This window comes from Marmota monax, unplaced genomic scaffold, assembly GCF_021218885.2.
Source record: "Marmota monax isolate L192 unplaced genomic scaffold, Marmota_monax_Labrador192_F-V1.1 WCK01_AAM20220418_F8-fsc00269, whole genome shotgun sequence".
Taxonomy (NCBI): Eukaryota; Metazoa; Chordata; class Mammalia; order Rodentia; family Sciuridae; genus Marmota; species Marmota monax.
Window position 1 is genome coordinate 1,312,372 of NW_026694072.1, and position 25,988 is coordinate 1,338,359.

Below are 25,988 nucleotides of genomic sequence, written 5' to 3' on the forward strand. Positions count from 1 at the left end.
GTATCCCCAGCCAAGAAATAGGTTCTTAAATGTCATTTAGAATGTATATCTGAAACCACGTTAATGAATATTCCCTAATTAGTTACATTAATATCTATGTGTTTAGTTTGCACTTAGGTTTTTTTTTTTTTTTTTGGTGGGGTGGTGGTGGGTGGGGAGGGTTGCTGTGGTGCCCAGGTTGCTTTCAAACTCTTGGACTCAAGTGATCCTCCTGCCTCAGCCTCAGTGCTGGGATCACAGGAACATGATGCCACGCCTGGCTTTAATTTACACTTTGAATGGACTTTTTTTTTTTTAATTGTTCTTTAGTTGTAGATGAAATCTACCTTTATTTTATGTATTTATTTGTATGTGGTGCTGAGGATCAAACCCAGCGCCTCACAGGTGCTAGGCGAGCGCTCTCCCGCTGAGCCCCAGCCCAGCCCTGCATGGACTTGTACCTGGTGCTGAGATTCTGGACATCGTGCCTGATGATCATGCAGCTTTCCACGTGTTGACACATTTCATTCTACAGTATAAAAACACTGTATTTGTTCACATCCTTACTGCATTTGGTAGAAAAGTCTTTTAAGTAGGAATGTTTCAGACTCACAGTGGCACATGCAGATTTTCCCAAACTAATTTTCACCTAGAAGCTCTGATTGTTTTTGGTTCCAGGATTGAATCCTGGGGTAATGAGCCACTGAGCCACATCCCCAGCCCTTTTTATTTAGAGTCAGGGTCTTGCTGAGTGCTTAGGGCCTCGTGGCTGAGGCTGGCTTTGAATTTACGCTCCTCCTGCCTCAGCCTCGAGGTGCTGGGGTGACGGCGTGCCGAGCTGTGCCCAGCTAGCAGCTCAGATTTTATCACTGGCAACAAGTGGCATCAGTGGTTTTCTCTGGTGTGGCAGACTGACTTCATTAATTTTCGGAAGTAACATGTGAAACACAGTCTCAGTGCCCATTGTCATTCAGCTGTTCTTTCAAGTAAAAACTGTTCTGTGAAAAAAAAGTGACCAATTCAGGTCTCGACTCAAATAGTGCCACACACTTTTCTTTGCAACACTTTTCTTTCTTTTTTTTTTTTTTTTCAAAGAGAGAGTAAGAGAGAGAGAATTTTTTAATATTTATTTTTTAGTTTTTGGCGGATGCAACATCTTTGTTTGTATGTGGTGTTGAGGATCGAACCCAGGCCGCACGCATGCCAGGCGAGCGCGCTACCGCTTGAGCCACATCCCCAGCCCTGCAACACTTTTCTTTGTCCTTCAGTGTCAGCAGAGGTGCTTTATGTGTACTTCCCAGTGTGTCTCACAGAATATTAAACAGGTGTGTCTGCCTTACTTTGTATGAAGAGCCACCATGCAAATGTCACACAGTGAACAAATCCAGTGACATTTTGGTCCTCTGACTTTGCAGACCCCCAGAGAGGGTCCTGGAGCCAAGAGATCTCCGGGTACATGGGTCGTACTTTGGGAACCACACTCTGAATTTTTTCTGTCTTATCCATTTTCACAATATTTGTGTACATTTGTACTTTTTAAAAAACAAATGGGAACATAACTGAGGTTAAAGGCTTGTTTCATGTGTCGCGATTGGTGGCGTCTTTCCACGTCACCACCAAATGCTCTGACTGAAGGCGTGGTGGGTGCGTCCCCCTGGTTGGGCTGCATGGGATTTCTCTTGTCAAGTGACTAGACCTGCTGGGCCTCTGTCCCACGTGTTGCACCTCCATGTACTACAGAGACGGACACCCTGGCTGCTGACTGCACCCTGGGGACATTTTCCAGGGGCACTTGCAGGGCGGTCCCGAGAACGCCTCCCTGGGCAGCTGAGGGGACTGGTGGAGGCAGGAGGAAAGCGGGGTCTCCTGGGAAACTAGTGTCTGGGGAACCCACCGTGGAAGCAGCCCTCCCTTCCTGTGCACTTTGCTTTACACCCTGGTGGCAGTGACTCTCTGCTTCTTGTCCTAGGGCGCACGGCGACACGCAGCATTGCCGCAAGGCTCTGCACCGGGCCGTGCAGTGCACCAATGACTACCCCGAGCACGTGTGTGAGGTGCTGCTCACCATGGAGAGGATGGAAGGTGCGACCTCAGTCCCGACGGGCTTGGATTCCACTCGTTTGTGGCTCTATCTCCAGTGGGAGCATCTTTATGGCTTTAAGGACCACTTGTGGCCCTGTGGCAGTGGCCATGACTCGGCCTGGCAAGTGGTGCTGTGTGATTAGACTGTCGTGAGGCCTTACAGAGGGAGTAAGCCCTGGGACTCTGCTCAGTCTCCAGCTGCCAGGCTCTGTGGTGTGGCCCCAGCCCAGGGCTTCTTGTGGCGCTCTGTGCTGTCCTGTATGTTATGGGACACTTAGCCACATTCTGGCCTCTGCCTGTTAGAAGCTGTAGCAGCCCTCGCCCCAGCCAACCATGACAGTCAAACGTGCCTGCCCACGCTGTCAGATGTCCCTTGGTGGAGAGCTCTGCTCTAGCGAGCGCGTTGTGTGCAGTGCCAGGGTGCTCAGAGCGGCAGCAGCCCCTGAGTTCTGGCGTCATGCCCGTGTCCCTTGTGGAGATGAACGAGAGCCAGGAGGGACCAACGAGAATTTATCTGCGGGCATTTGTCTGGTTTGGGGGTGTGAGCCTCTGTCTTGGAGATCAGACCCCCAAACAGCAACAGGAACAGCTCTGCAACATTAGGTCACTCTTAACATTGTTCAGTCTTAGTGCAAATGTCTCGTGACCTTTCATATCCGAGTATTTTCATGATCTTTGCCGTAAGAGGTCAGATCCTGGCTTTCAAGTCATAAAAGGGGCAATTGGAGCATATCTGGGACGATTTGAATTCTAAACTTGAAGCCTACGTGAATTAAATTTTTTTTAAACGAGGAACTCTCCAGTTCTTGTGATTAGGGAGAGGTGGCTTCTGGAGGTGTGGGAAAATAAGACAAATGTATGTTTTTAAGTCCTTCAAAAACAGAAGGAGTAAACTTTTGCTTCTCTTCCCATCAAGGTACTTTAGAAGACTGGGACATAGCTGTTCAGAAAACTGAGACCCGGTTGGCGCGCGTGACCGAGCAGAGGGTGAAGGTAACGGTGATGCATGTCGGGGTCTCTGGAGCCCCTCGAGCTCTTGCCTGTTTGGTGTGGGTGTTTCTCTTTAAAACCTTTAGGCCTTCATAAGAGATGCACGTGAGCCATAGGCCTGTGAGGTATAAGATACTGAATCAGTATTTCAACTTGTATCTTTTTACATTCACTGAACACTTTGGCTTTAACAATGTGCTGGGGGAATTTTGGCCCCCAAATTCATTGGAATAGATGGGAAAGAATGAGAAGGAGCCTCTGTTGGCCTTGCTAGGGGCCCTGGTCCTGTGGACCGATTTCTCCTTCCTCTTGGGGACAGGCTGAGGGCGCTGTGAGCATGGGCTTGAGGTCCAGACCCTGTGGCCTTGGGCGCCGGCGGTGGGGCTGCTGGCAGTGCCTGCCCACCCGTCTGCCCTTCCCCTTCCCTGTCTCATCCTCTCACAAGCCGAGGCAAGTGCTCTACCAACTGAGCTGTATCCCCAGCCAAGAAATAGGTTCTTAAATGTTCTGTAAAGATAATGCCCATTACATCTAACATGGACAACACTGCCCTTGCCCTTCCAGGCTGCAGAGAAGGAGGCGGCTCTGGCGCAGCAGGAAGAGGAGAAGGCGGAGCAGCGCAAGAGGCTGCGAGCGGAGAAGAAAGCCTTGAGGAAGAAGCAGCAGCCAGGCGGCGGGGACAAGCGCAAGGCCGAGGAGGGCAAGGCGTGGGGCGAGGATGGCGCAGGTAGAGGGCTGCTCAGAGGCTTCACCTTGACACCCCCACACCTCCAGGGAATTCGCAAAAAGGGTACAAAGACTTTCCCCCCGGCCCACTTGAGGCCGTGTGTCCGCACACTGCCCGCTGCCCGTGGACTTCTCAGAGCGTGTCCCGCAAACCTGGCCGCCGTCGGGGCCCGGCTGGGTGCGGTGCTGCCCGCCTGTAATCCCAGCGACTGGGGAGGCTGAGGCGGGGGGCGCAGATTCCAGGCCTTTCTTAGAATAGAAAGCAAAAAGAGCTGAGGCGTGACTTAGTGGTTAAGCACCCCTGGGCTCAGTCCCTGGTACCCCAACCCCCAAAACCAAGAGCCAGGAGCAGCTCACCTCCATTCCTGCCTATGGATCCTCAGACCCCCCAGTGCCTGCCTTTGGTGCTGCTGCTGTCCTTTCAAGTAGGAGGATCTAGTTTTGTGTTGAGCTGTCCCGTGTCTCGAGTCTGCTCCAGTCTGGAATGTCCCTTTGGCTCCCTTGACCAGGACATTTGAAGAAGTCAGGCCAGTTTCTTGGAGAAGGTTCCTCCGTGTGGGTTTCCTGATGGCCCTCATGCCCAGTCAGGTCACGCCTCTTCGGCAGGAATAGTACCTTCCTGGTGAATCCTTTCGGGTGGCATGTGATTTGGGTCACCTTGCTGATGTGCCTGAGGTGGCGCCCGCTGGCTTGCTCTTTTCTCCTGACGGGCCTCTGCCTTACTGAGAGGAGATAAGATCCGGTTCCTCTTCACTTCCGAGTCCTCCTCCGTGTCACAGGGATCATGGACCCCGGTTTTCCTTGGTTACAGTGTGTTAGTGTGGTCATTTATGTTGAAGCTCTTGTCCCAGTTTGGCTCCAGGAGCTCCTGCGAGCGGGCCTCCGTGTCCTTGGACCTGCTCTTGCGGTCTCACCCCGTGTGTCCTTTCATGCAGTGCATCCCCTTGTGGCCCAGCCTAGGGTCCCTGTTCTCCAGGGACACTGCATGGCACTTGGCAGGTGCCAGATGTCCTCACTGCTGTTGGGGATTGTGCTCCCAGGCCTCTGAGTGCTCGTGCTGGGGACATCTGTTTGCGTGGAACTTGTGTAAACGCGGGTCCTGGGAACCCCGAGTCCACACCACAGGGTTCCTTCTGGTTTTCTGCCATTGAGAAACCTGCTCCTGTCACCCTCAGCATGCTCACCTGCGCTGTCTGTCCCCTGGCTGTGTGCCCGGCTCCTGGCCTGCTGCTCCCCTCGCCTCTGGGCCTCCCGTGCCCGCTCTGGGTGCTGCCCTCCACAGCCGGTGTGCCCGGCACTTGGGCTTCATGTCCTGTCAGGCCATTGCCCAGGGCCCTCCTGCCTGGGTGTCTTCCTCTCCCTCCCACCCTGACTGCTTTATCCCAAGCTGGGCCCCTGTCACCAACCCATGTACCCAAGTCCCCCTCCCACTGGGCTCCAGTGCCAGCACCAGCACTGCGCCCCACAGGCGCCTCCTCGCCCAGCCCCCGGTGGTGTTGAGGCTGGGCTCCCAGCTGGTCTTTCCCGGCAGGTGAGGTCTGAACTGATCCAGGGCAGTCCTGTCACAGTGAGGAATCGTCTTGGGACATTAGGGCCTCTGAGTGTTTCCCTAGCGTAGCTGTGGCCACGGAGGTGCAGACACAGCCTCCATTCCGTTGGCCTTTCTTGCACACCTCTTTGGGCCTTCAGAAGTGACTGTCTGTGGCCACTGCCCTCAGAGCCCCCAAGTTACAGGGTATGGTGGGTGGACTTGGGAGCAGTCAGGACTGTGGGGAGGTTGAGATCCGGGCAGAGGCCAGAGGCGCCAGGCTCAGTTCCGTGCCAGGAGGCTTCGTGGGAGAAGGGATGCGGCTTCTGGGCCAGGACAGGGAGGAGGGGCCCTCAGCAGAGAGCTGCGAGGGAACATGGCTGCACGGACAGCTCTGCTCTGAGAGCGCAGGATTGGGTGTGATCCCAGGTGCTGGCAGAGGGGCCGAGGCAGTGGTGGGGACAGGCCAGCCATGCAGCTGGGTGAGCTGTTGAATGCAGCTCGAGGGCCTGGGTGCCATCGGGGAGCAGCGGGGGGACCGATGGGAGAGCTGCTGGAGGTGAGGCCTGCTGGCCCTCTGCAGGGCCGTGGGGAGGGTCTGTTGCAGGATGCGAGGCAGCGCCCAGAGTGTCGTGGGAAGAAGGCCCGCGGCTGTGCTTTCCAGGTGTCTCTGTGGCGCCTGCACGTCCTTTACCGGGTGTGGTTTCTGTGTGGCTTTCAGGTCTGCCCTTGTGCTGCCCGGGCTCTGTGGGAGGGTAGAGGGATCCTGCTGACCCGAGGCGGGCCTCTGGCCACCCCTGCAATTAAGAGTGTACATGGGGATTTGTCATTACTTCCCCGTGATGTGGCCCACGCACTGCATTGTAATGGGGGCTCAGAAAATTGCGGGGCGGGTCAGCAGGGTCATGGAAGACCTCAGGGGCCTGCCACCCTGCTGTCTGCTGCAGACTCCTGTCCATGGCGGGAGAGGGGTCCCCACACTGCGTGCTGAAGGCGGGCAGCTGACAGCCAACCATCGCCGCTTGTCTTTTGCACACCTGCAGAGCAGCCTTCCAAGCGAAGGAGGGTGGAGAACAGCGTGGCCCCGGCCGCGCCAGAGCCAGACGCGGGCCAGGAGAAGGGGCTCCCTGAGAAGCCTGCCCCCGTGGACATCGGCCCCCCGTCCAAGCAGAAGGAGAAGGCCGCTGCCCTGAGGCGGGAGGTGCCCAAGGTGCTGCATGACAGCAGCAAGGACAGCGTCACCGTCTTCGTCAGCAACCTGCCCTACAGCATGGGGGAGCCCGCCGCCAAGCTCCGGCCACTCTTCGAGGCCTGCGGGGAGGTGGTGGAGATCCGGCCCGTGTTCAGCAACCGCGGGGACTTTCGAGGCTACTGCTATGTGGAGTTCAAAGAAGAGCAGTCTGCCCTGAAGGCCCTGGAGCTGGACCGGAAGAACATGGAAGGGAGGCCGATGTTCGTGTCCCCCTGTGTGGATAAGAGCAAGAACCCCGATTTCAAGGTCTGCTATGGAGGGTTGCGCTCTGCATGCTCCCCCGTGCTTGGGTTCCACACGCCGCTGCGCAGGGAGCTGGTCTGTGTGGGCACCGACGCAGGGCCCGGTGTCCTGAGCTGGACCAGCTGACTAGGTGGTGGTGACGATAGGTGCTGAGTGGCAGGAGACCGTGCTGCTGTGGCTGCCCACCTGTCCTCTGCAAATGGCTGCTCTTATTCTTGCCATTTTTTGGAGGAAAAATTGAGGCCTGAAGTGACTTGCCAGGCGACTCTGTTACTAGGTTCCAATCCCAGGTCCGGCTCTGGGCTGCCTGGCGGGGGGTGACCGAGTCCGCACTACCTGGCCTGACGGGGGTCCTCCCTTCCCGCCCTCCCCCAGGTGTTCCGGTACAGCACCGCCCTGGAGAAACACAAGCTCTTCATCTCCGGCCTGCCCTTCTCCTGCACTAAAGAGGAACTGGAGGACATCTGTAAGGCCCATGGCACTGTGAAGGACCTCAGGCTGGTCACCAACCGGGCTGGCAAACCAAAGGTCTGTGTTGGCGCAGATGGCGCCTGGCCTTCTGAGCTGAGGGGCTCCTGGCTTGTCTCCTAAGACAGGGTGGTGACATGATGGGAGGAGGAGCTCGCTTGGCTGCTTCCATGTGGATCGGACTAACTTTAAGTAACAAATGTACCAAAAATGAAAAAGGCATTTGGAAAGTAAGTTTTAGCCTTCATAGAAGCCACAGTGTGGCCCCTGGCTGCAGTGTCACCTCCCCACTCTTCTCCTTCCCGGGCCTCTAGCCAGTGCCCGTAGTCCCTCCATTGGTCTGCTCTTCCCCCTCCCTCCTGCCCCTCCACATCCTGTTAATTCCTCTTGCACCATGTGCGTGTGTGTACGCACACCTACATGTATATACAGGCATATGTGTGTATATGTGCATATTTTTTTTAATGATACATGTGTTTTTTCACACAATACCTTTATTTTTAAATTTATTTTTATGTGGTGCTGAGGATGGAACCCAGTGTCTCACCTGTGCTAGGCAAGTGCTCTCCCTCTGAGCCCCAGCCCCAGCCCACGGGTGTGTTTCTTTGAGACGGGGTCTTGGTGTGTCATCTAGGCTGGTCTCCAATTATTGTGCTCCAGTGATCCTCCTGCCTCAGCCTCTCAGGTGGCTAGGGCCTCAGGCGTGTGCCCCTGCCCTTGGCCCTTTTGCACCACATTTCAAGTAGTGTTTTTTTTTTTTTTTAATATATTTTTTAGTTGTAGTTGGACATAATACCTTTATTTTGTCTGTTTATTTTTATGTGGTGCTGAGGATTGAACCCAGAGCCTCGCACGCGCTGAGCCACAATCCCAGCCTCTCAAGTTGTGTTTTTAAGCATGATTTTGGATTTCTTTTCAAACCTTACCCCCAGTCAGCTTGAGAACTGAAGACACTGAAGGGACTGAAGAGGACCCCCGCCCCCTCTGGTTGTCCTCCTCGGGGTCTCGCCCGTCTCTTTTTCTTCTGAGCAAGCCCAGGGTGTGCCGATCCCAGAAAGGTTTCTCTGGTGTGAAAATCAGAAGGGCCGTAGAGAAGCCAAGTGGGGCCTGGAGTGAACTGTGGACAGCGGGTGTCAGCAGTGGGGAGGGGACCAGCTGATGGGCTGTCTGCTGCTTTCCCGAGGACGCGAGGTTCCCTGGCCCTGGGAGGACGTTGCGTCCTGGGTCTGTGCGCCTGACGGCCCTGGTCTCTTCCCCCCCAGGGTCTGGCCTACGTGGAGTATGAAAATGAGTCCCAGGCTTCGCAGGCTGTGATGAAGATGGACGGCATGACAGTCAAAGAGAATGTCATCAAAGTGGCCATCAGTAACCCCCCTCAGAGGAAAGTTCCAGAGAAGCCAGAGGCCAGGAGAGCACCAGGTGGCCCCATGGTGCCAAGGCAGATATATGGAGCGTAAGTGTTCCGTGCCAGTCTGGTGGGGCTTGTGCTGGCAGCATGCGGCAGGGGGCCTCCAGGGCTGGGAGGTCTGGGAAGTCAGGACGGGAGGCCAGGCCCCGCTGCTCCTCCAGTGATCCTAGGGTTTTTCAGCTGGAGCATGGGCTCCCTGCGTGTCCCAGAGGGCGTGGGCCTGGGAGGCAGACCTGCTGCTGTTTGCCAGTTTACACATGTCGTTCATTCTGAAGTGAAAAGCGCTGAGGCAGGAGTTATTTTGAAGTCCCCTTTGCTGATTAACCTGAAGACTGTCCTGCTTGCCGTTCCTGGGTTGTAGCTGTCATCTCCACACGAGCTGGGCTTTTCTCTTCTCCTCGTGGGGCTGACAGGATGGCATGGTCACACAGTAGCGTCCAAGAGATGGCAGCCTTGTTTTTTTTTTTTTTTTTTTTATATAAACAAAAAGGAGAACAACTTTATTTGACAAAAGACAAAGTTATTTATGGTAGTTTTTTGCTCAGATAATGCAGTGGACAGCTGTGCTTTATCCTCCAGGTTTGTCTCAACCAAACCCAAGCAGAGGCTGCCCCAGCTCCTGAGCTGTCTTTTGGCCCAGTAACAATGTTATTCAGAACAAAAACATTTTGGCTAATAAAAATCTAGGGTGAGCGTTTGTTAAGTTACATAAAGATGGGGTGGGGCACTGTCAGCAATGACACAGCAAAATAGAGGGGGCCGTGGAGGACCGAGTGATGTTTCACTGGGGGACTCAGCAGGGCCTTGCAGCTCCAGGTGCAGCAGAGACGCCGCCTGGCTTCTGGCCACCTCCAGCCCCATGGCAGGGAATCCCCTGCCGCCTCCTACTCCTAGAACCTGCCTGTTCTAGGACTACCTGTCCAGCAGATGGCCCGCTGCTCCCCCAGTGTGGATGCCGGGAGCTTCTGACAGTCCCATCCCAAGTTCCTAAAGGAACTCAGGCTACATGGCAAGACTTCGAGAAAAAATGGGGAGAAAAAAAGGGGAAAATATTAAAACCAGAAGCCCATTGATCCAGCCCGGCTGATCCACCCCACCCCAGAACACAGTCAAACGGAAATCTCTGGCTGTCACCCTTCCCTGCTCTTGGTCTAGGTTGAATCGGTTCTGCTGGACTCCCCCTTGGCTGTGGCCATGCCCTTCTGTGCCCGATACAGAAGAGCCAATGAGATGGCGGCAATTCTTCCCACCAGTGTGTCGCACCCGGCCTGAATTGTGAACAGGCAGAGTCTGTCGAGTGCATTTCCTTTGGTAGCCAGGATACAGTCTGGAGCCACGAGCCCTTGTTCAGGGTGTGTTCTGTGTCTGTCCTTGCAGGCGGGGGAAGGGAAGGACCCAGCTTGCTCTGCTGCCGCGTGCCCTGCAACGCCCGGGTGCTGCTGCCGGTCAGGCCGAGAACGGCCCTGCCCCGCGCCCAGCAGTCCCCACCTCTGAGGCCGCTGAGGTGCCCAAGATGTCCAATGCTGATTTTGCCAAGATGCTTCTGAGAAAGTGAAAGCGACGCTGTGAAGGACAGGAAATGCCTTACTTCCCACTGGTCAGGCAGCCCACCCAGCACCCAGCACCCAGCAGCGCCTGGGCCAAGGAGGGGCTGTGCACACCCCTGCGCCCCTGGACTCCGCGGGGTTCAGACGGGGAAGAGGCGCCCAGTGCTCCCTCACATTGAGGGTAGTGGAGCAGGGCACGGCCCTCAGGGCACCTGTCCCTATGGACTTTTGTGTCCTGAAGAATGAGGAGCAGAAGTGACACTGGAACATGGCTCTTGAGTCCCACTTGTCCCAATGCTCCGGGCCACCTCTGGCCCTTTTTGTAAGACATTTCTCTCCCATCCTGCACAGCACACGTGCCCGTCACTTTTAATTTTTAAAAGATGAGAAACGGCAGATGCTGGCGACTCACCAGAACGGCCTATTTTAGTAAGGGGCGGGGGCGGGGGTCCCACACCCAGCACTTGGTGGGCTTTTGTTCACAGGGGTTGTTTTTTTCTATTATGTATTTGTAAACCACACGTCGACTGTTGTTTTATGTTTCCTAAAAGCAAAATATTTGCGACATGTGTTTTCTATAGGAATCCCGCGTGGACCGTTTTCTTTGCTAGTGACTAGTCATTCTGGGTCTAGAGATTGGGGTTCAGCCCTTGGGTTTTGTTTAAATACTTTAGTTCTCCCAGTTAGCTTTGTTGATTAAACGGAGTTCTCTTGAGTCACCTTGCCGTGGTCCTCAGCTGTGCATCACAGACGGGCGTTTGGTCACGGGTCGCAGGTGTAAACAGGAGTTTTCTAACTCAGACCTCCCGGGACTTTCCTCCAGCAGCGATGCGTCTTCAGTCTTGGACTGGAGTTCATGGCTGTTTGACACTTGGCGTTTTTACCTCTCACCTCACCAGACACCTAGCAAGTGGCCTGAAAGCAGCCTGGCCACGCTGGGGGACCTACCCTGACCCAGGCCCCCGGGAGCACGGTGGGGGCCCTTCCATGCAGTGGAGACCAGCTCCTCATCTGTTTGTTTTGTGAAGCTGTTTCTGTGCGTCAGCCAGGCTTTCCTGCATTTTTTGTAACTTTACATTTTTTTTTTTAATATCTTTATTTTATTTATGTGGTGCTGAGGATCGAACCCGGTGCCTCACGCATGCTAGGTGAGCACCATACGTCCGAGCCACAACCCCAGCCCCATAACTTGACATTTTTTAACAGGAAGTTTTGAACAGGCAGAACCATGAAACGTAGATAGTCCTGCTTGCCTGTCTCCGAGTGCCAGCTCTCCTGCGCCCGGTAGGGCCCTCGCCTCACTGTCCCCTCGCCGCACTGTCCCTTCCACCTCCTGCTGTTACCTTGAAGCCTGCTCAGATAGCAGCTCGTGAGTCTAACCTGAGAGAGAAGGACCCAAGGGCCAGTTGGTTTTCACCCTGAGAAATGTTAGCAGTGATACCTTAGGGTCACCAGCGACCCAGAGTGTCTAGTCAGTGTCCGTGTCTCCTTGTAAATGATCGCTGGTTGATCATGTCTTAGGACCTTTGAGATGCAGGGTCCCCTTTGGTTTTTCTCTTTACACAAAACAAACTCCCTTTTCTTGGCATTACCTCTGGAAGCAGCTCAGGCAGCCGCTGTTGGCAGTAGGAGCCTCACATGGCCCTGGTGCCTCCTGGGTCTGTCCCTTTTCTGGTTGCTGTGAGGCCTGCTGGTGGCTAGGTGATTGGGGGCTCCGAGGGAACCTGTGCCTGCCTGAGCGTCCTCCCCACTGCAGGGCCTAGGGGCCCACCTCTGGCTGTGTCCCAGGCCCTGCTCTGATCCCTGCTGTTGGCTGGAGCCTGACCTCACTTCCGCTGTCCACGTGGGCTTGTGATGGAGGAGCCTCTGGACACTCAGCAGGACCCTGGAGAAGCTGGCTGCCGGCTGCTGTAGCATGGGTTTCTGAGAATGTGAGGGGCATTTTGTGATTTCCTCCGAAATCAAGATATTTCCTGCCCATTAGCTGGGAAGGCAGTTCATGCAACCAGCTCTGTCCTGCCTCCTGACACCGCCATCCTAGGTCTGCTGTCCCAGGATGATGTAAGGGCAGGGTGGCCATTTACAGCGCCCTTTCCTTCTGATCACTGGAAATACCCTTTGAGTAAGGCGGCAGAGTCTGACCTTTATGTAATAAAATACTTTATTAGAATCAGTAATTTGTTAAAATAACATCCTTCACTTGTAGCTAAAGTGCAAATTCTAAAGGACAAAGCACGCACTCCTGCCACGCTTCCTTGTCACCAGTTACAAACCAAGACAGCAGAAGATACCACCTGGGCGCGCGGGCAGAAGGACCACTGCATACGCGTTTCCACTTATTTTTCTGAACCTTCCAGAAAACCACTCTGTGCCATTTGTGAATGACTATAGACATTTGCTGCTGTCTGAGCAGTGACCGCATGGCTGTCAGGAACTCAATCCTAAAAGCAAAGGTAGGACAGCACGATGTGATTCTTGACCGTGACAAAGTGCAGTGCAGCGTCACGCTGCAGGCTGTCCCTGGGCAAGGACGCTAGTGATTTTTGGCCATTCTGACACTAACTAGCAGCAGTCCAATTGGAACTTGTGCCACCTGTGATTGGAAGAGAAGATTCTATTTCTGTGAGATGACAGCTTGGAAGCCTGGCCACATTATTTATGACACTGTGTCATTTTTTTTTTGCAGGTTGCTAGAAAAATACATCCACTCGGAGGCAACCTTTCCCGCTTCCTCGATGGGAGGCTGGACAGCAGAGGGGCTATGTGAGGTGAGGCCAGGGCTGTGAGGGCGCAAAACCACCCCACAGGGACCCTCCTGGCTGTGGCAGGGCTCTAGCTCAGTATCAGAAATGCTTAATGGGCTGATGGGGCATCTTTCTTGGAAATGCCCTAAAATCAACAGGGAGCTTGCAGGGGGAGGGAGGGCTGGCCTCCTGAGCAGCCGGCTGCAGGGGGTGGCCGACCCAGGGACGCTGAGCCCCAGAGAAAGCTCTGGGCCCCGCTGCTGTGAGTGGAGTGCAAGGAGAAGCTGATGCACTAAGAAGCCAGGCTGGCCGCCCTCCCCTCCTGAACTAGAAAAATAGTCTCCGTATGAAAAACAGCTTCCGTCACTCAAGTCTGCAAATTAACGGTGCTCAAAGAGCCTTCCCGGAGACGAGCAAGGAGTCCCACTAGAAATGTCACATTCATTTCCTACCTCAAACGGTGGCGCTCCTGGGGAAAGCCACCACGCTCGTCCCTTGGGAGGGGAGCCAAACCCCAAGAAGATGCTCTCTCTCCCAAGAACTGGGATGGCTTCTCCCTGGGACTTCTGACTCCCCTTAGAGCCACACACTGCTCACAGCCAGTTTCAGAGAAAGACTTGGCCTCTCTCCCTGGCCGTAGTGCAAATTCTGCTCCAAAACCCGGGTTCTGGTCACACAGGAGCATCAGTGCTCCTGCGGTGGGGGGACCACCGCTCAGAGCAGCCACCAGCAGAGCCACAGTGGACACCACCCACGACTGGCTTGCTCAAAAGAAGAAAATAAATAACTTGAATTATAAATTATCTTAAAGAGACTAAAGCTTAATAATTTAGTTTTTTTTTTTTTTAACCAGGAAAAAAAAAAAAGAGGTAAAGACTTCAAAGGTCTGTTCTGCTTCTGGAGATGCGAAGTTTCTAGAAATGCTCTTTGATCCCTTCCCTACCTTCCCTCGTCACCGGGGCTAGGGCTTCACTGGAAGGGTCTCCTTGAACCCAGAATGGTTGGGGTTGGCTTCTGGCAGCGCCACCGAGTACTCAGTGGTGGCGAAGAGCAGGGTGTCCAGGGTGGTCTCGGTGCACTTGGCGATGAAGCGGATGAAGGGCCGCACGTCGCCCTCGTTGGCGGCCTCCAGCACGTGGTAGTACTCGGCCCGCTGCTCCTTGAGGATGGTGACAGGCGGGTAGCCGGCCTGCATGAGGATGAGGTTCATGAGCAGGCGCGACGTCCTCCCGTTGCCGTCGATGAAGGGGTGGATGTAGACGAGTTTGTAGTGGGCCAGGGCGGCGAACTCCACGGGGTGCAGGTGCGTGGCGTCCTCCGAGTTGAGCCACTGGATGAACTCGTGCATCTGCTTCTCCACGTCCTGGGGATGCGGGGGTATGTGGTGTCCCACCAGGACCTGGGTCGTCCGGAACCTGCCGGCCTCCACGGGGTCCACGTAGCCCAGCACCCGCCTGTGGATCTCCAGCACGTCGCTGGTGGTCACGGAGCCGATGCGGGACAGCAGGGTGGCGTTGATGTACTTCATGGCGGCGTGCATGCCGATGACCTCGTTCTGCTCCTCCAGGCTCTTGCCCGGCACGGCGTAGCGGGTCTCCAGGATGTGCCGGATCTCCGAGAGCGTCAGGGTATTGCCCTCGATGGCCACCGTGTGGTAGATGTGGTGGTAGTAGGTCTCCTCCATGACCCTGCGCAGCGCCGAGTTGCCCTTGGGGATGGACATGACCTTCTTGACCTTGCTGTCGATGATGCTGAAGTACCGCTGGTCAATCTCCTCCACCAGCGGCAGCGTCCGGTCCCGGTTGACGAGCGCCTTCTCGTGGAAGGGCGAGATGGTCAGCGCCCTGGTGAACAGGTAGTCGGCGCGGATGATGTCTTTGTCTTCTTCCGAGAAGATGCCGAACTCGGTGAGCGCGTCCGCGAAGTCCGGGTCCATCTTGAGGGCGTGCAGGAAGAGCTTGTGCGCCTTGCCCCGCTTGCCCTGGCGCTTCATCTCCAGGGCCTGGTTCAGGGCCGCTCTGGCCTCCAGCTTACCTGCTGGAGAGAGCCGAGGCCCGTCCCCATCAGGTCTGTCACCGTGCCCCGCGCCCCTGCTGTCCCCAGCCCTACGGGGTGGGGGCTGTTGTCCCTGCTGCCGCAGGTCTGCACCCGGGAGGCACCGGCTGGGCCCCCTAGCCCTCCCAGGTCTGCTGCTGCCATGGCCAGTGGCTTCCCCTCCAGCCACGACTCCGGACAGGGGGCCTCCTGCCCCTTCCGCAGCTCAACCATCTCTGAGGCTGGTCCTGGCCTCCGTCCCTCAGGCCTGGGGCATCAGTGGCTCCCACTCCCACTAGACCCTGTGGCCTTGGCCATCTTTTATCCCACAGGTTCGATCATACTCCCCTGGGGGACATCTGGCAATGTTTGGATGCATGTCTGGCTGTCACAGCTGGGGCACCTGCTGGCAGAGGCAGGCTCGCTGCTCCACCTTGGTGCATGAGGGACCCTGGTGGAGGCGCAGAGCCCCACTCTGGACCTGGCCCTCCTTTCCCAGCTCCGTCCTGGTGACAGGTGTCAGCCATAGGTACTCCACTTCTCTGGGTCCCTCCGTGTCCCCGGGCTCTCTTCCCCTGTAGTCTCTGCCGCTCATCTCTTCTCCTTGGACCACACCTGCTTAGTGTCAGCTCAGGACTGGGCTCAGGCACTCCCTCCCCCAGGGAGCCTTCCTGTGTGCTTCCCGGTCACCACCCCTGTGACACGGTCTCGGTCACCCATCAGCTTGCCTAGGCTGGCGCTCAGGACTGACCTGCTCACCCCCACCCCGCGCACTGCATGGGGTGAAGCAGGTGTTCTAGAAATAACTCTTGGATGAACAAGCACTGTGAAGAGGCTGCCTATCTGTCTTACCTGGAGACGCCTTGGTCTTGACCACCAGCAGCTCTGCGTCCTGGGAGGTGACACTGAGCTCTGTGGATGGGCTGGTGCACTTGGTGACAGCATGCTGTGCCCTGTCCAGTTTGCTCCTGAGCAGGTAGAAGCCTTTAAGCACAGCTAAGCACTGTTCTTCCACGGTCCCCAGTGGCAGCAGCAGGGCCAGCAGTGACCCCAGTGCCATGCTCAGCAATGTCACCCATAGGAAACGGCCCCAGACTGGGACCCATTTCGGTTCAGTCACCGCCATCACTGTAGCCATTGGCATGAGCGTCATCTGGACTTGGGGGTTAGCTCCATGCACGTGTCAACAGTTGGTGGAGAGAGAGCAGGATCTGTGAGCAACCAAGAATTGCAGGAGATGAGGCAGGGGAGTGGATATGTCCCAGACACTGTGTGACCCTGGATGGGGCGACAGGCTTGGTGACTCCCTGCACCTTCAAGTTCAGAAGGGACCAGGAGTGGGGTAAGGCAGGTGGATCTCTGAGGGGGAGGGCCCAGGCTGGGAGGACTGGTGCCCGCATTCAGGGCAGTGTGACAGGCAAGCCATCCTGCTATTGCTGCCCATTGTTTATTGAGCATTTACTATATGCCAGGCTTAGCACCTGACACATATTATCTCCTGCAATTTTCATCAGCAAGCTGAGGAACTGATGTCTGTCTCCCACTGTCGGGAGGTGAAGTGAAAAGCTGACAGCCCTATGACTTCAATTCAGGAACCTCCCAGATCTAAGGGACCCCCTTTCATCACAAATCTCTGTGGCCTCTGAACACTCAGTGTTGGAGACACACACACACACACACACACACACAGACTGGCATGGCAGTTCTGAGGTCCATTCTTTGATGAGCATAACTGATTAGTGGCCTAATTTAATGCCATATGTGTGTCTGCCTCCTCCTACCAGCACCTGATATTCAGCCACAGAGCCCACAATGCTGTCCCCCTCTCTGGCCTTCCTTTTCTGTCCTGCAGGGATCCCACCAAATGATTGGGCAGAGGAACATCTCAAGGGGAACCAAGGTCCTGGGCCAGAGTGGGTGACTACTACACTTCAGTGACAGTGGCTGGTAGTGGGAGTAAAAGGGCCAGGCACGCAAACTAACAATAAGCATTTATTTGGCAACTATGGTGTGCTGGGGACTGAGCTAGATGCTACACAGCAGTATCTCATTTAATCCTCAAACCACCCTATAAAGGAAGAGCTAGCTACCTATAGCTCCATTTTACAGATGAAAGAAACCAAGGCACAGATAGGGCAAGTTGAGTTCCTGAAAGTCCACAGGGCCTTTCACCTTCAGTTATTACTAACAGGGGCTTGTGCTCTGCCTGGGGTGCCCGGGCGCGGACAGGCTTGACTGATCCCGGGACTGAGGGGGACACCCTGCTCGTGGCCACTGACATCTTGAAACGGCTTGGTGTGCTGTGCGGGTACCGGTGGTCTGGGTGGCCTTCCCACCACTAAGGACAGGCTCCTCGACCCAGCAGTAAAGGCAAATTAGAGGTCGCCGGTACCAGGGGTGTGTGCGACAAGGAGCTGCGTTGAGGGGGGCACAATCTCTCGGCGCCCACTTCCCCAGAAGCGGGAAACTGAGACCCGGAGAGATAAAGGGACCGCTGTAGGGTCACTCTGCAGACTCGGCCCTTTGAGAATCCCGCCCAGAGCTCGCGGCCCTGACGCACCCTCAGAGCCCCTCGGGCATGCCCCCTCCTCACCGCGCGAGGTGGCCGGGCCTTCCAGCCACCTTCCCGGCGCTCGCAGACTCGGCGGCTGCTGTTTCCCGAGACATCCTTCGCCGCCGGCCCTTGGCCCCGCCCTCTGAAGCTCGCCATTGGACGACCCGCCGCCCTCATCGCGACGGATTGGCTTTCTTCGCTTGTCCGTCCCTCGCATTTCCGGGTTTCCGCATCGGCGTCTGCTTCCCTGGTAAAGGCGCGCCGTGGGCCACTCCCATTGGCTGGCCCTTGTATTGGTCTCGTGCCGGCAACGGCCAATAAGCAGCGGAGGGGGCGGAGCCTAGGTCGCTGGCGGGAGGAGCGGGCGCTGCTGAGAAGTGACTGCGGATGGGTATTTGGGGCGCCCTGCGTGTGAGGTCCACAAACTCGCGTCTGCGTCCGCTGAGAACCGCTGCCCTTCGCCCCGGTCTCCTCGTCCCGGGGCCGCCCTCGGGTGGGTGTTCCTTCGGGTGTGAGTGAGGCTCGCCTCTCTGTTAGTCTTGACTTCGTGGCCCGTTTTAGCCCCCCTCCGGGCTGCGCCTTCTGTCCCTTTCTCTCCCTGTCTGTGACTCTTCCTTCTTGACTTTAATCTGCATCGTCATGAGAACGGCCTGGCTGTTCTTTGGCTTCCAGGGAGATGGATTTTCCCCTGAAGCAGAGATCGGAAAACTCCATCTTAACCCACAAACAGTGAGAACGGAACATCTAGGGACGCGCCCCAGAAACGCTTGACTTACTGAGATGTCTGGAGTCAGCTCAGATCCAGACTCTGCTATTTACTCTGTGACCGTGAGCAGGTTACTTTCAACCTCAATTTCCCCATCTGTAAAATGGGACAAACTTTACCCACTTTACTTTTTGCCCACCATTGTGGGATTTGCAGGAGAATTGATGCTTTAAGATCCGATCCCCCAGTGACACAGATTCCCCTTGGAGGCACCTTTGGTGCCACACAGCCCAGGGTTCACATCCCAGCTCTGTTGCTTGCAAACTGGGTTACACTCAGCAAATGGTTTGACCTTGCTGATCCCCTGTTTGCTTTCCTGTAAACTGGGGACAAGATGATGACAGTACCTCTTCTAGGATTTTGTTTGAGATTCTGTGCATCTGGCACTGAGCAAATGCTTGGCAAATGTCAGCACTGGTAATTATTCCTAGGAAAAACACCAGATCCTTGCTGCTGCTTACCCAAAGAAGAAGGTGCTAGAGCTGCAGGATGTTCCAGGCACAGAAGGAGACTGTGCACCTGTGTAGGCTTCATCCCGATCCTAGTTTAGGAAAGCTGCTGACCCACAGCACAAAACAAAGTGTCCAGGCCCATGCCAGCCTGGGGGAACATTGTGAAGTGAGGGGCCAAAAGGCTTCCACCATTCCTGTTGGACTCCCTCTTTATGTCGTGCCCCTGGCCCCCATTTTCTGTAGTTCCCAGCCCTCAAGATGGAGGATGGCACTTAGTAGATACTCAAGAAATGTTCCCTTGGAATTTGAAGGATGTGGGGCAAACGATAGAGTTATTAAGAAACAAAATCAGAATGGTGGTTATTTTGGTGACTTCTTATTTTTAATTTTTCGAACATGGGTTTTGAATATTGTTTTCTCAGAGTTCTCCGAATTTCACTTCTGATATAGCCCAAGTAGTAATATCACTGGAAAACCCTTCCCCATAGGAGGGTCTGCTGTATAACTAGCCAATGGGAGACAGTGTAGTGGAAGACAAGGAGGCTCTGGAGCCAGACAGGTGTCTGTCCAAGTGCAAGGCTTACCACTTTGAGCAAGTCACCCTCACAGAGCCAGGTATTATAGGGCTGTGAAGCTCTGCATGTACATCAGGCATAAAGAGTTATAATTACCACCTTCAAAGGCACCCTCCTTTCTCCACTCCTTGGGGTGCCAGGGTAACTTCTTTGATGAGCTGAGCCAGTGGCAGCAAACCCAGAAGCTCTGCAGGAACTGGTAAGGAGTAGGACTGCCTGGTGTGAGACAGTAGGGCGGGGTGAGTGCAGTGAGTCTGAGAGCACAGCCTTTATGAAAAGTGGGCAGCAGCTTCTCAGTTGTAGCCCACAGTTTACCACATTTATTATTTTGAGCTGTGATCCAGCAATTGATAGATTTTCCAGTTTCTTACAAGAAATGTCAGTTATAGATTCTTGAACAAATCTCCAGATTTTTAAAAAGTGGGCGTGTCTTCCTGCTGGCTATAGGGGGCTGCCAGATTGCAACCCATGTTGTGGGCTGTTAGGATGGGCTGGAGGAGGTGGCAGGGAGGGACACAGGAAGAAACCCCACAAGCGACCGTCTCAGCTGTGGACACCAGGGGGCAGTAGCTCACCTGTTAGCGCTGCTTTTATTCAACCTTGTTAGGAGATTACACTCCATTTTTTGTTGCATGCACAAAATATAGTCCCTGAAATGGAATTGAAACCTGGATTTCCCCATCTTGAGCATGCCGTATTAGGTGGAAATGACCTCCCTGTGGCTCTTGGAGGAACGCAGCTGCATGGGAAGTGTGTCCATTACTCACATGAAACAAACCAAATCCTCCCTGTGTCTTTAAGAACAGCTGCCAAGCACTCTTTGCTAGCAGAGGCAGATCCTATGGCTTAGGAAAAAGCCAGACTCCCCAGCTTGAGGCTCTGTTGCACGGGGTTGGCTCCAAAATGTCTCAACTTCATTAAAAGGAAAAAAAACATACCTGCTCTTGCTCCACCGCCCCCAGCTTCTGCTCCTCCCCCCCACCGGCCTGGGTTCTTTTCCCTCCTTGTAACTTAGTGCTGCTAGAGAAGGACCCCACCCCAGCTGCCCCTCCCTGAAGAGTTCTCCTTCTATCTGCTGGGGTTGGGCCTGGTTTCTGAGGCATTCCCAAGAGACAGGGTTTTAGGGACCCAAGGTGAGTGTCCCTGGGCTGATGACCCCATACTCTGACCTCAGGATGTTGTGTGTCGTGTGATGTCAAGTTCATCTGCACTAATGTTTTAGAACTCAGATGTGCAGGTGTTTTCGGAGCAGGCGGTTTCAAAAGTTGTCCGTGCGTACTTTTTTATTGTTAAATAGCTAACTAATTTATTTCTTAACAGCAAGACTGGATCACTATAGACACACTAGGAGACACATGCAAACATAAAACAGGAAGAAAAACACCCACCTACAGTTCTACTGGAAAATTTTCTATGCACGTGTATTTTTTGGGGGTGGGTACCAGGGATTGAACTCAGGGGCACTTGACCACTGAGCCACATCCTCAGCCCTATTTTGTATTTTATTTAGAGACAGGGTCTCACTGAGTTGCTTAGGGCCTTGTTTTTGCTGAGGCTGGCTTTGAACCCATGATCCTCCTGCCTCAGCCTCCTGAGCCACTGGGATGACAGGCATGCACCACCGTGCCCAGCTCTATGCACATGTATTTTTAAATGGGGAAATATTTCAGGCATACAAAAATCTTAAGTATTCCATGGGCACCTGTGTGCTGGCCAGCCAGTTTAAGAATAATTATCATCAGTGCGCTGAAGCCCCAGAGAGCTCCACCCTACCCCTCCCTCTTGTCCAGAGGTTCCATCTTGGAATTTAATGCTTTTATTCCCAAGTATGGCCTTCTAGCAATATATGTACATTTCTAAATAACAATATGAGAATGTTCGACATGTTTGAACATGTTATATATGCTATATGTGTGTTTCAGCATTTGGGGAGCTCAGAATAGTATTTTAGAGATTTATGTTCATGTGGTGCCATAGTGTTGGATCGTGCCACTTTGCTGTGTAAGTCTCCGTGACACACATCCTGCTTAGTGGCTGGTGGGCGTTTGGATCATTTGTAATCTTCCTCTATTACAGACATTTACTGCAGTGAAATTCCTGTAGGATTCTGGGGCTCATGTTGGGAATTTCTCTAGGGCGGAGAGTCTCCAAGAATCACCTGGGGAGTTTTTAAAAGACCCTTACCCTGGGGCCTGCGCACCAGTCCCATGAAGTCCTCAGTCTCTGATCCCCCTGCAACTGAGTTTTAAGTGGATGTCACCGTAACTACCATGCTGTCTCATTATTGAGCGTTTACTGTGTGATTTCTTATGATAATGCTATAAATCGATATTATTATATTTACTTTGTGGAAGGCAAAGCTGAGGCTCAGAAAAATTAGGTAGTGAGCATCAAGTTCCCCAGGGACAGAGCCTGTGTCACAACCAGTCTCCCTGACTCCAAGTTAGGGTTGCAACCATCATACGACCCTAAGATTTTGGAGATGACAGGTAACATTTTAACTCTTTGGTTATGTGGGTGGGAAAACAGTCCAGTAGAAGGTGAGGACCACGGGAGGCTACAGGTCTCTCTCTGGACTCCAGAGCCATCTTATGTAATATGCTTAGGGAGCTGGAGGTGGGGACAGGGAGGGAAATCCTGGCAAAGTCATCTTCTCATGACAGGTTCCGGACCTCCAAGGGCATCTGCATCTACTCGTGTCAGGTCTCCATTGCTCTATAACAAACCAAGCCAATAGTTTGCATCTTCAAACAATAAGCATTTATTACCCTCCATATTTTGAATCAAGAATCCAGAAGCAGCTCAGCCCACCTGTCCTGGCTGGGGATCTCTCCCTAGATTGCAGTCAGGAGGTCGTGTGGGGTGGTAGTGTCTGTAGGTGTGGCGGAGGCTCAGCACCATACACAAGGTGGCCAGGGCTTCGATGCCTCTCCATGTGGGTGACTGCTCAGTGTCCTCCCAACATGGTGGCCGACTCCTCATGGAAGGAGTGATCCATGAGTGGCAGATCTCGTGTGACTGAGCTTTGGAAGTCACCCACTGTCACCTTTCCTATTTTCTATTGGCTACAACACAGATGAGCCTTGGCACAACGTGGACAGGGGCCCCGTGAGGCTCCTCAGGAGATGAGAGTCCCTGGGGACCATCTGGGAGGTTCCTCCCCTTCCACCACTGCCCCTGCCCTCTTAGTCCCCAAGGTTCTAACTGCCCGGGGACATAAGCTTCCTGAGCCCCCTTTGGCTGAGTCTCCAGGGTCCTTGAGCCAGGGAGTGTGTGCAGGTGGGGGGCGTCTGTGGGAATCATGGATCCCACTTGCCCCCTGCCCTGCCCAGGTGTGCGGTGAAGAGCTTCCAGCTCAGCGACACCAGCTGGTCAGAGAAGCCACCTACTCCTGTCCAGAGCCGTGGTCGTGTTGACCTGGACGCCAGCTCGAGTGCTCACCATGCCGCTTTAGAGCACAGCCTCAAAACAATGTGGCTGAGACCTTCTCTTCCTTCTGCATGGGGACAGTGACTTGGATGGGTTCCTGGGCCAGGATGGAGTGGGGTCCCCCTGGAACTCCTGCCTCCATCCCCTCTTCTCCCCACTTCTGCCTCCCCTCGACTCCAGGCAGCCAGGGTCTGGGTTGCTGGGCCGAGGGGCGACCCACCGGCCTGGGTCCAGCTGCATCCCGAAGGTGCTTGGTGGCAGCTCTCTGTTGTCATGGTAACGCGCACCCAGGAGAAGAACTCGGTGCCTGGCTGGCCTGGGAGGGCCAGGCTTTAGTACTCATCTCCTGATTTTAAAGAGATAAGAATCCCTCCTGGGTTTGGCCAGGTGCCTTTAAGACACCACTGTCAGAGAGCGCATCCCCAGTCGGGATGGGGGCAGCTTTGGGCTCTTGAGGAGCCACAGAGATAAGTTTAGAGCCAGGGAAACTCTTTCTTTCTTTCTTTTCTGTAAATAACAGCTTTATTGAAATGTGATCCACATAACCACACAATTCGGCCATTTAAAGTACATGATTCAGTGGTTTTTTAGAATCTTCACTGAATTGTGAAACCATAGAGGAATCAATTTTAGAGCATTTCATTACCCCAGAAAGAGACCCAGGGCCCTGCAGCGGCCATCCCCCCCCACCACCACGAGGCCCCTCCAGCCCCCCAGCAGGCTCCTCTCTGTCTCTGTAGAGTTCTCGATTCTGGATTTTCCTCTGAATGGAACCTACAATGGTCTTTAGTGACGGCATCTTTCAGCATTTTTCTTTCTTTTTTTAGTAAAAGGAAAAAAGAACAGCATTTTTATTGAGCATTGTAAGGCTCTATAGATTCTCGGCCAAGGGTATTTCCGTTCTGCTGGAGAATAGTTCCTTGGCTGGGGTGAGGCTGCAGAGCCAGCCCACGGGCTCCCTCCAACCACCCTGGCCCGCCTTGGTCCTTCCTGAGCCTCCTGCTGTTCCCAGGTGCTACTGGGGAAGGTGACCCTTTAGGTGTGAGGCTGCAGGGAGGTCACCCTGGCACTGAGCTGAGATGCTTTTGGCAACTTCCTTTTTGTTGAGTGCTGGGGATTGAACCCAGGGGCACTCGGCCATTGAGCCATATCCCTAGCCTTTGGCTGAGGCTGGCTTTGAACTCGTGATCCTCCTGCCTCTGTCTCTTGAGCTACTGGGAAGACAAGTGTGCACCACCAGGTGCAGATGCTGTGCAGGGAGCACCCATAGGTTAAGATCAGCTCACTGTGAGCCTACAGAATGGGAGAACGTCGCTGCCACCTGCACCTCAGATGGAGCATTAATCTCCAGGATATACGAAGAACTCAAAAAACTAAACACACACACACACACACACACTCACACACACACACACACAAACAAAACAACCCAATCAATAAATGGGCAAAGGAACTGAACCGGCACTTCACAGAAGGATGATTGGTCAACAAATATGTAAAAAAATGTTCAGCATCACTAGCAATCAAAGAAATGCAAATCAAAACTACTCTAAGATTTCATCTCACTCCAGTCAGAATGGCAGCTATTATGAAGACAAACAACCATTAAGTGTTGTCGAGGATGTGGGGAAAAAGGTACACTCATACATTGCTGGTGGGACTGCAAATTGGTGCAGCCAATATGGAAAGCAATATGCAGATTCCTTGGAAATCTGGGAATGGAACCACCATTTGACCCAGCTGTCCCACTCCTCGGTCTATACCCAAAGGACTTAAAAACAGCATACTACAGGGACACAGCCACATCAATGTTTATAGCAGTGCAATTCACAATAGCTAAACAGTGGAGCCAACCTAGATGCCCTTCAGTAGATGAATGGATAAAAAATGTGGCACATAATACATAATGGAATATTATTCAGCAATAAAAGAGAATAAAATCATGGCATTTGCAGGTAAATGGGTGGAGTTAGAGAATATAATACTAAGTGAAATTAGCCTATCCTAAAAACCCAAATGCCAAATATTTTCTTTGATACAAGGAGGCTGAGGGCTGTGGATGTGGCTCAAGCAGTAACGCGCTTGCCTGGCATGCATGGGGTGCTGGGTTTGATCCTCAGCACCACATAAAATAAAATACAGATGTTGTGTCCACTGAAAACTGAAAAATAAATATTAAAAAAAATTTAAAAAAAGGAGGCTGATTCATAGTGGGGTAGGGAGAGGGAGCATGGGAGGAATAGACGAACTCTAGATAGGGCAGAGGGGTGGGAGGGGAAGGGAGGGGGCAGGGGGTTATTAATGATGGTGGTATGTGATGGACATCATTATCCAAAGTACAGGTATGAAGACAAAAACTGGTGTGAATATACTTTGTATACAACCAGAAATAAGAAAAATTGTGCTCTATATGGCTAATAAGAATTGTAATGCTTTCCTCTGTTGTAAAAAAGAATAAAAGGTAAACAAGAGTAAAAAAAGAATTCAAATAACAATATAAAAAAAACCCAAAACAAAAAAACAACCCAGTCAATAAATGGGCAAAGGAACTGAACAAGCACTTCACAGAAGGATGATTGGTCAACAAATATGGTGAAAAAACGTTCAGCATCACTAGCAATCAAAGAAATGCAAATCAAAACTACTCTAAGATTTCATCTCACTTCGGTCAGAATGGCAATAACAATGTTGGTGAGGATGTGGGGGAAAGGCACACTCACACACTGCTGGTGGGACTGCACATTGGTGCAACCTCTCTGCAAAGCAGTGTGGAGATTCCTCAGAAAACCTGGAATGGAGCCACCATTTGGCCCAGCTGTCCCTCTCCACGGCTTATTCCCAAAGGACTTAAAATCAGCATACCGTAGTGACACAGCCACATCAATGTTTATAGCAGCTCAGTTCACATTAGTTAAACCATGGAGCCAACCTAGGTGCCCTTCAGCACATGAATAGATAAAGAAAATGTGCTAAATATACACAATAGAATATAGCCATAAAGAAGAATGATATTATGGCATTTGCTAGTAAACGGAGACTATTGTGCTAAGAGAAATAAGCCAATCCCAAAAAACCAAAGGCCAGATGTTCTCTTTGTTATGTGTGTGGGGACCGAAGTTCACTGGATCAGACAAGGGGAATGGAGGAAGGCGAGGGTAGATGAGAACAGGAAACATAGTAGAAGGAACTGGACGTGACTTTCCTGTATTCT

General features: G+C 53.4%; 2 protein-coding genes across 5 annotated transcripts in view; one reads left to right on the plus strand and one right to left on the minus strand.

Moving 5' to 3' along the window:
• The window catches only part of Sart3 (spliceosome associated factor 3, U4/U6 recycling protein), a 38,248-nt gene extending 27,310 nt beyond the window's left edge, over window positions 1-10,938 (plus strand). For all 3 annotated transcript variants that reach the window (XM_046464295.2, XM_046464296.2, XM_046464297.2), the window contains exons 13-19: window positions 1,949-2,061; window positions 2,978-3,054; window positions 3,616-3,778; window positions 6,349-6,803; window positions 7,176-7,328; window positions 8,531-8,721; window positions 10,054-10,938. In XM_046464295.2, the coding sequence (XP_046320251.1) occupies window positions 1,949-2,061; window positions 2,978-3,054; window positions 3,616-3,778; window positions 6,349-6,803; window positions 7,176-7,328; window positions 8,531-8,721; window positions 10,054-10,231 (1,330 nt within the window). In that variant the 3' untranslated portion in view covers window positions 10,232-10,938. The remainder of the gene's footprint in view (window positions 1-1,948; window positions 2,062-2,977; window positions 3,055-3,615; window positions 3,779-6,348; window positions 6,804-7,175; window positions 7,329-8,530; window positions 8,722-10,053) is intronic.
• Window positions 10,939-12,366: 1,428 nt separating this feature from the next.
• On the minus strand, window positions 12,367-17,714 carry Ficd (FIC domain protein adenylyltransferase). 2 transcript variants are annotated; one of them, XM_046464298.1, is made up of 3 exons: window positions 17,595-17,714; window positions 15,854-16,212; window positions 12,367-15,004 (listed from the first exon to the last, which is right to left on the minus strand). In XM_046464298.1, the coding sequence occupies exons 2-3, from the start codon at window positions 16,152-16,154 to the stop codon at window positions 13,929-13,931; spliced, it is 1,377 nt and encodes a 458-aa protein (XP_046320254.1). In that variant the 5' UTR covers window positions 16,155-16,212; window positions 17,595-17,714; the 3' UTR covers window positions 12,367-13,928. The 2 variants fall into 2 exon arrangements, with proteins under 2 accessions (XP_046320254.1, XP_046320255.1); XM_046464299.2 differs by having other exon boundaries at window positions 17,562-17,708.
• Between the last annotated feature and the right edge of the window lie 8,274 nt (window positions 17,715-25,988).

Excerpts from the sequence above, each read along its gene's own strand:
- Ficd (XM_046464298.1), bottom strand. The coding sequence starts at position 16,154 with ATGACGCTCATGCCAATGGCTACAGTGATGGCGGTGACTGAACCGAAA. Across the intron at positions 15,005-15,853 it reads CAAGACCAAGGCGTCTCCAG|CAGGTAAGCTGGAGGCCAGA; the intron begins GTAAGACAGATA and ends GGCTCTCTCCAG.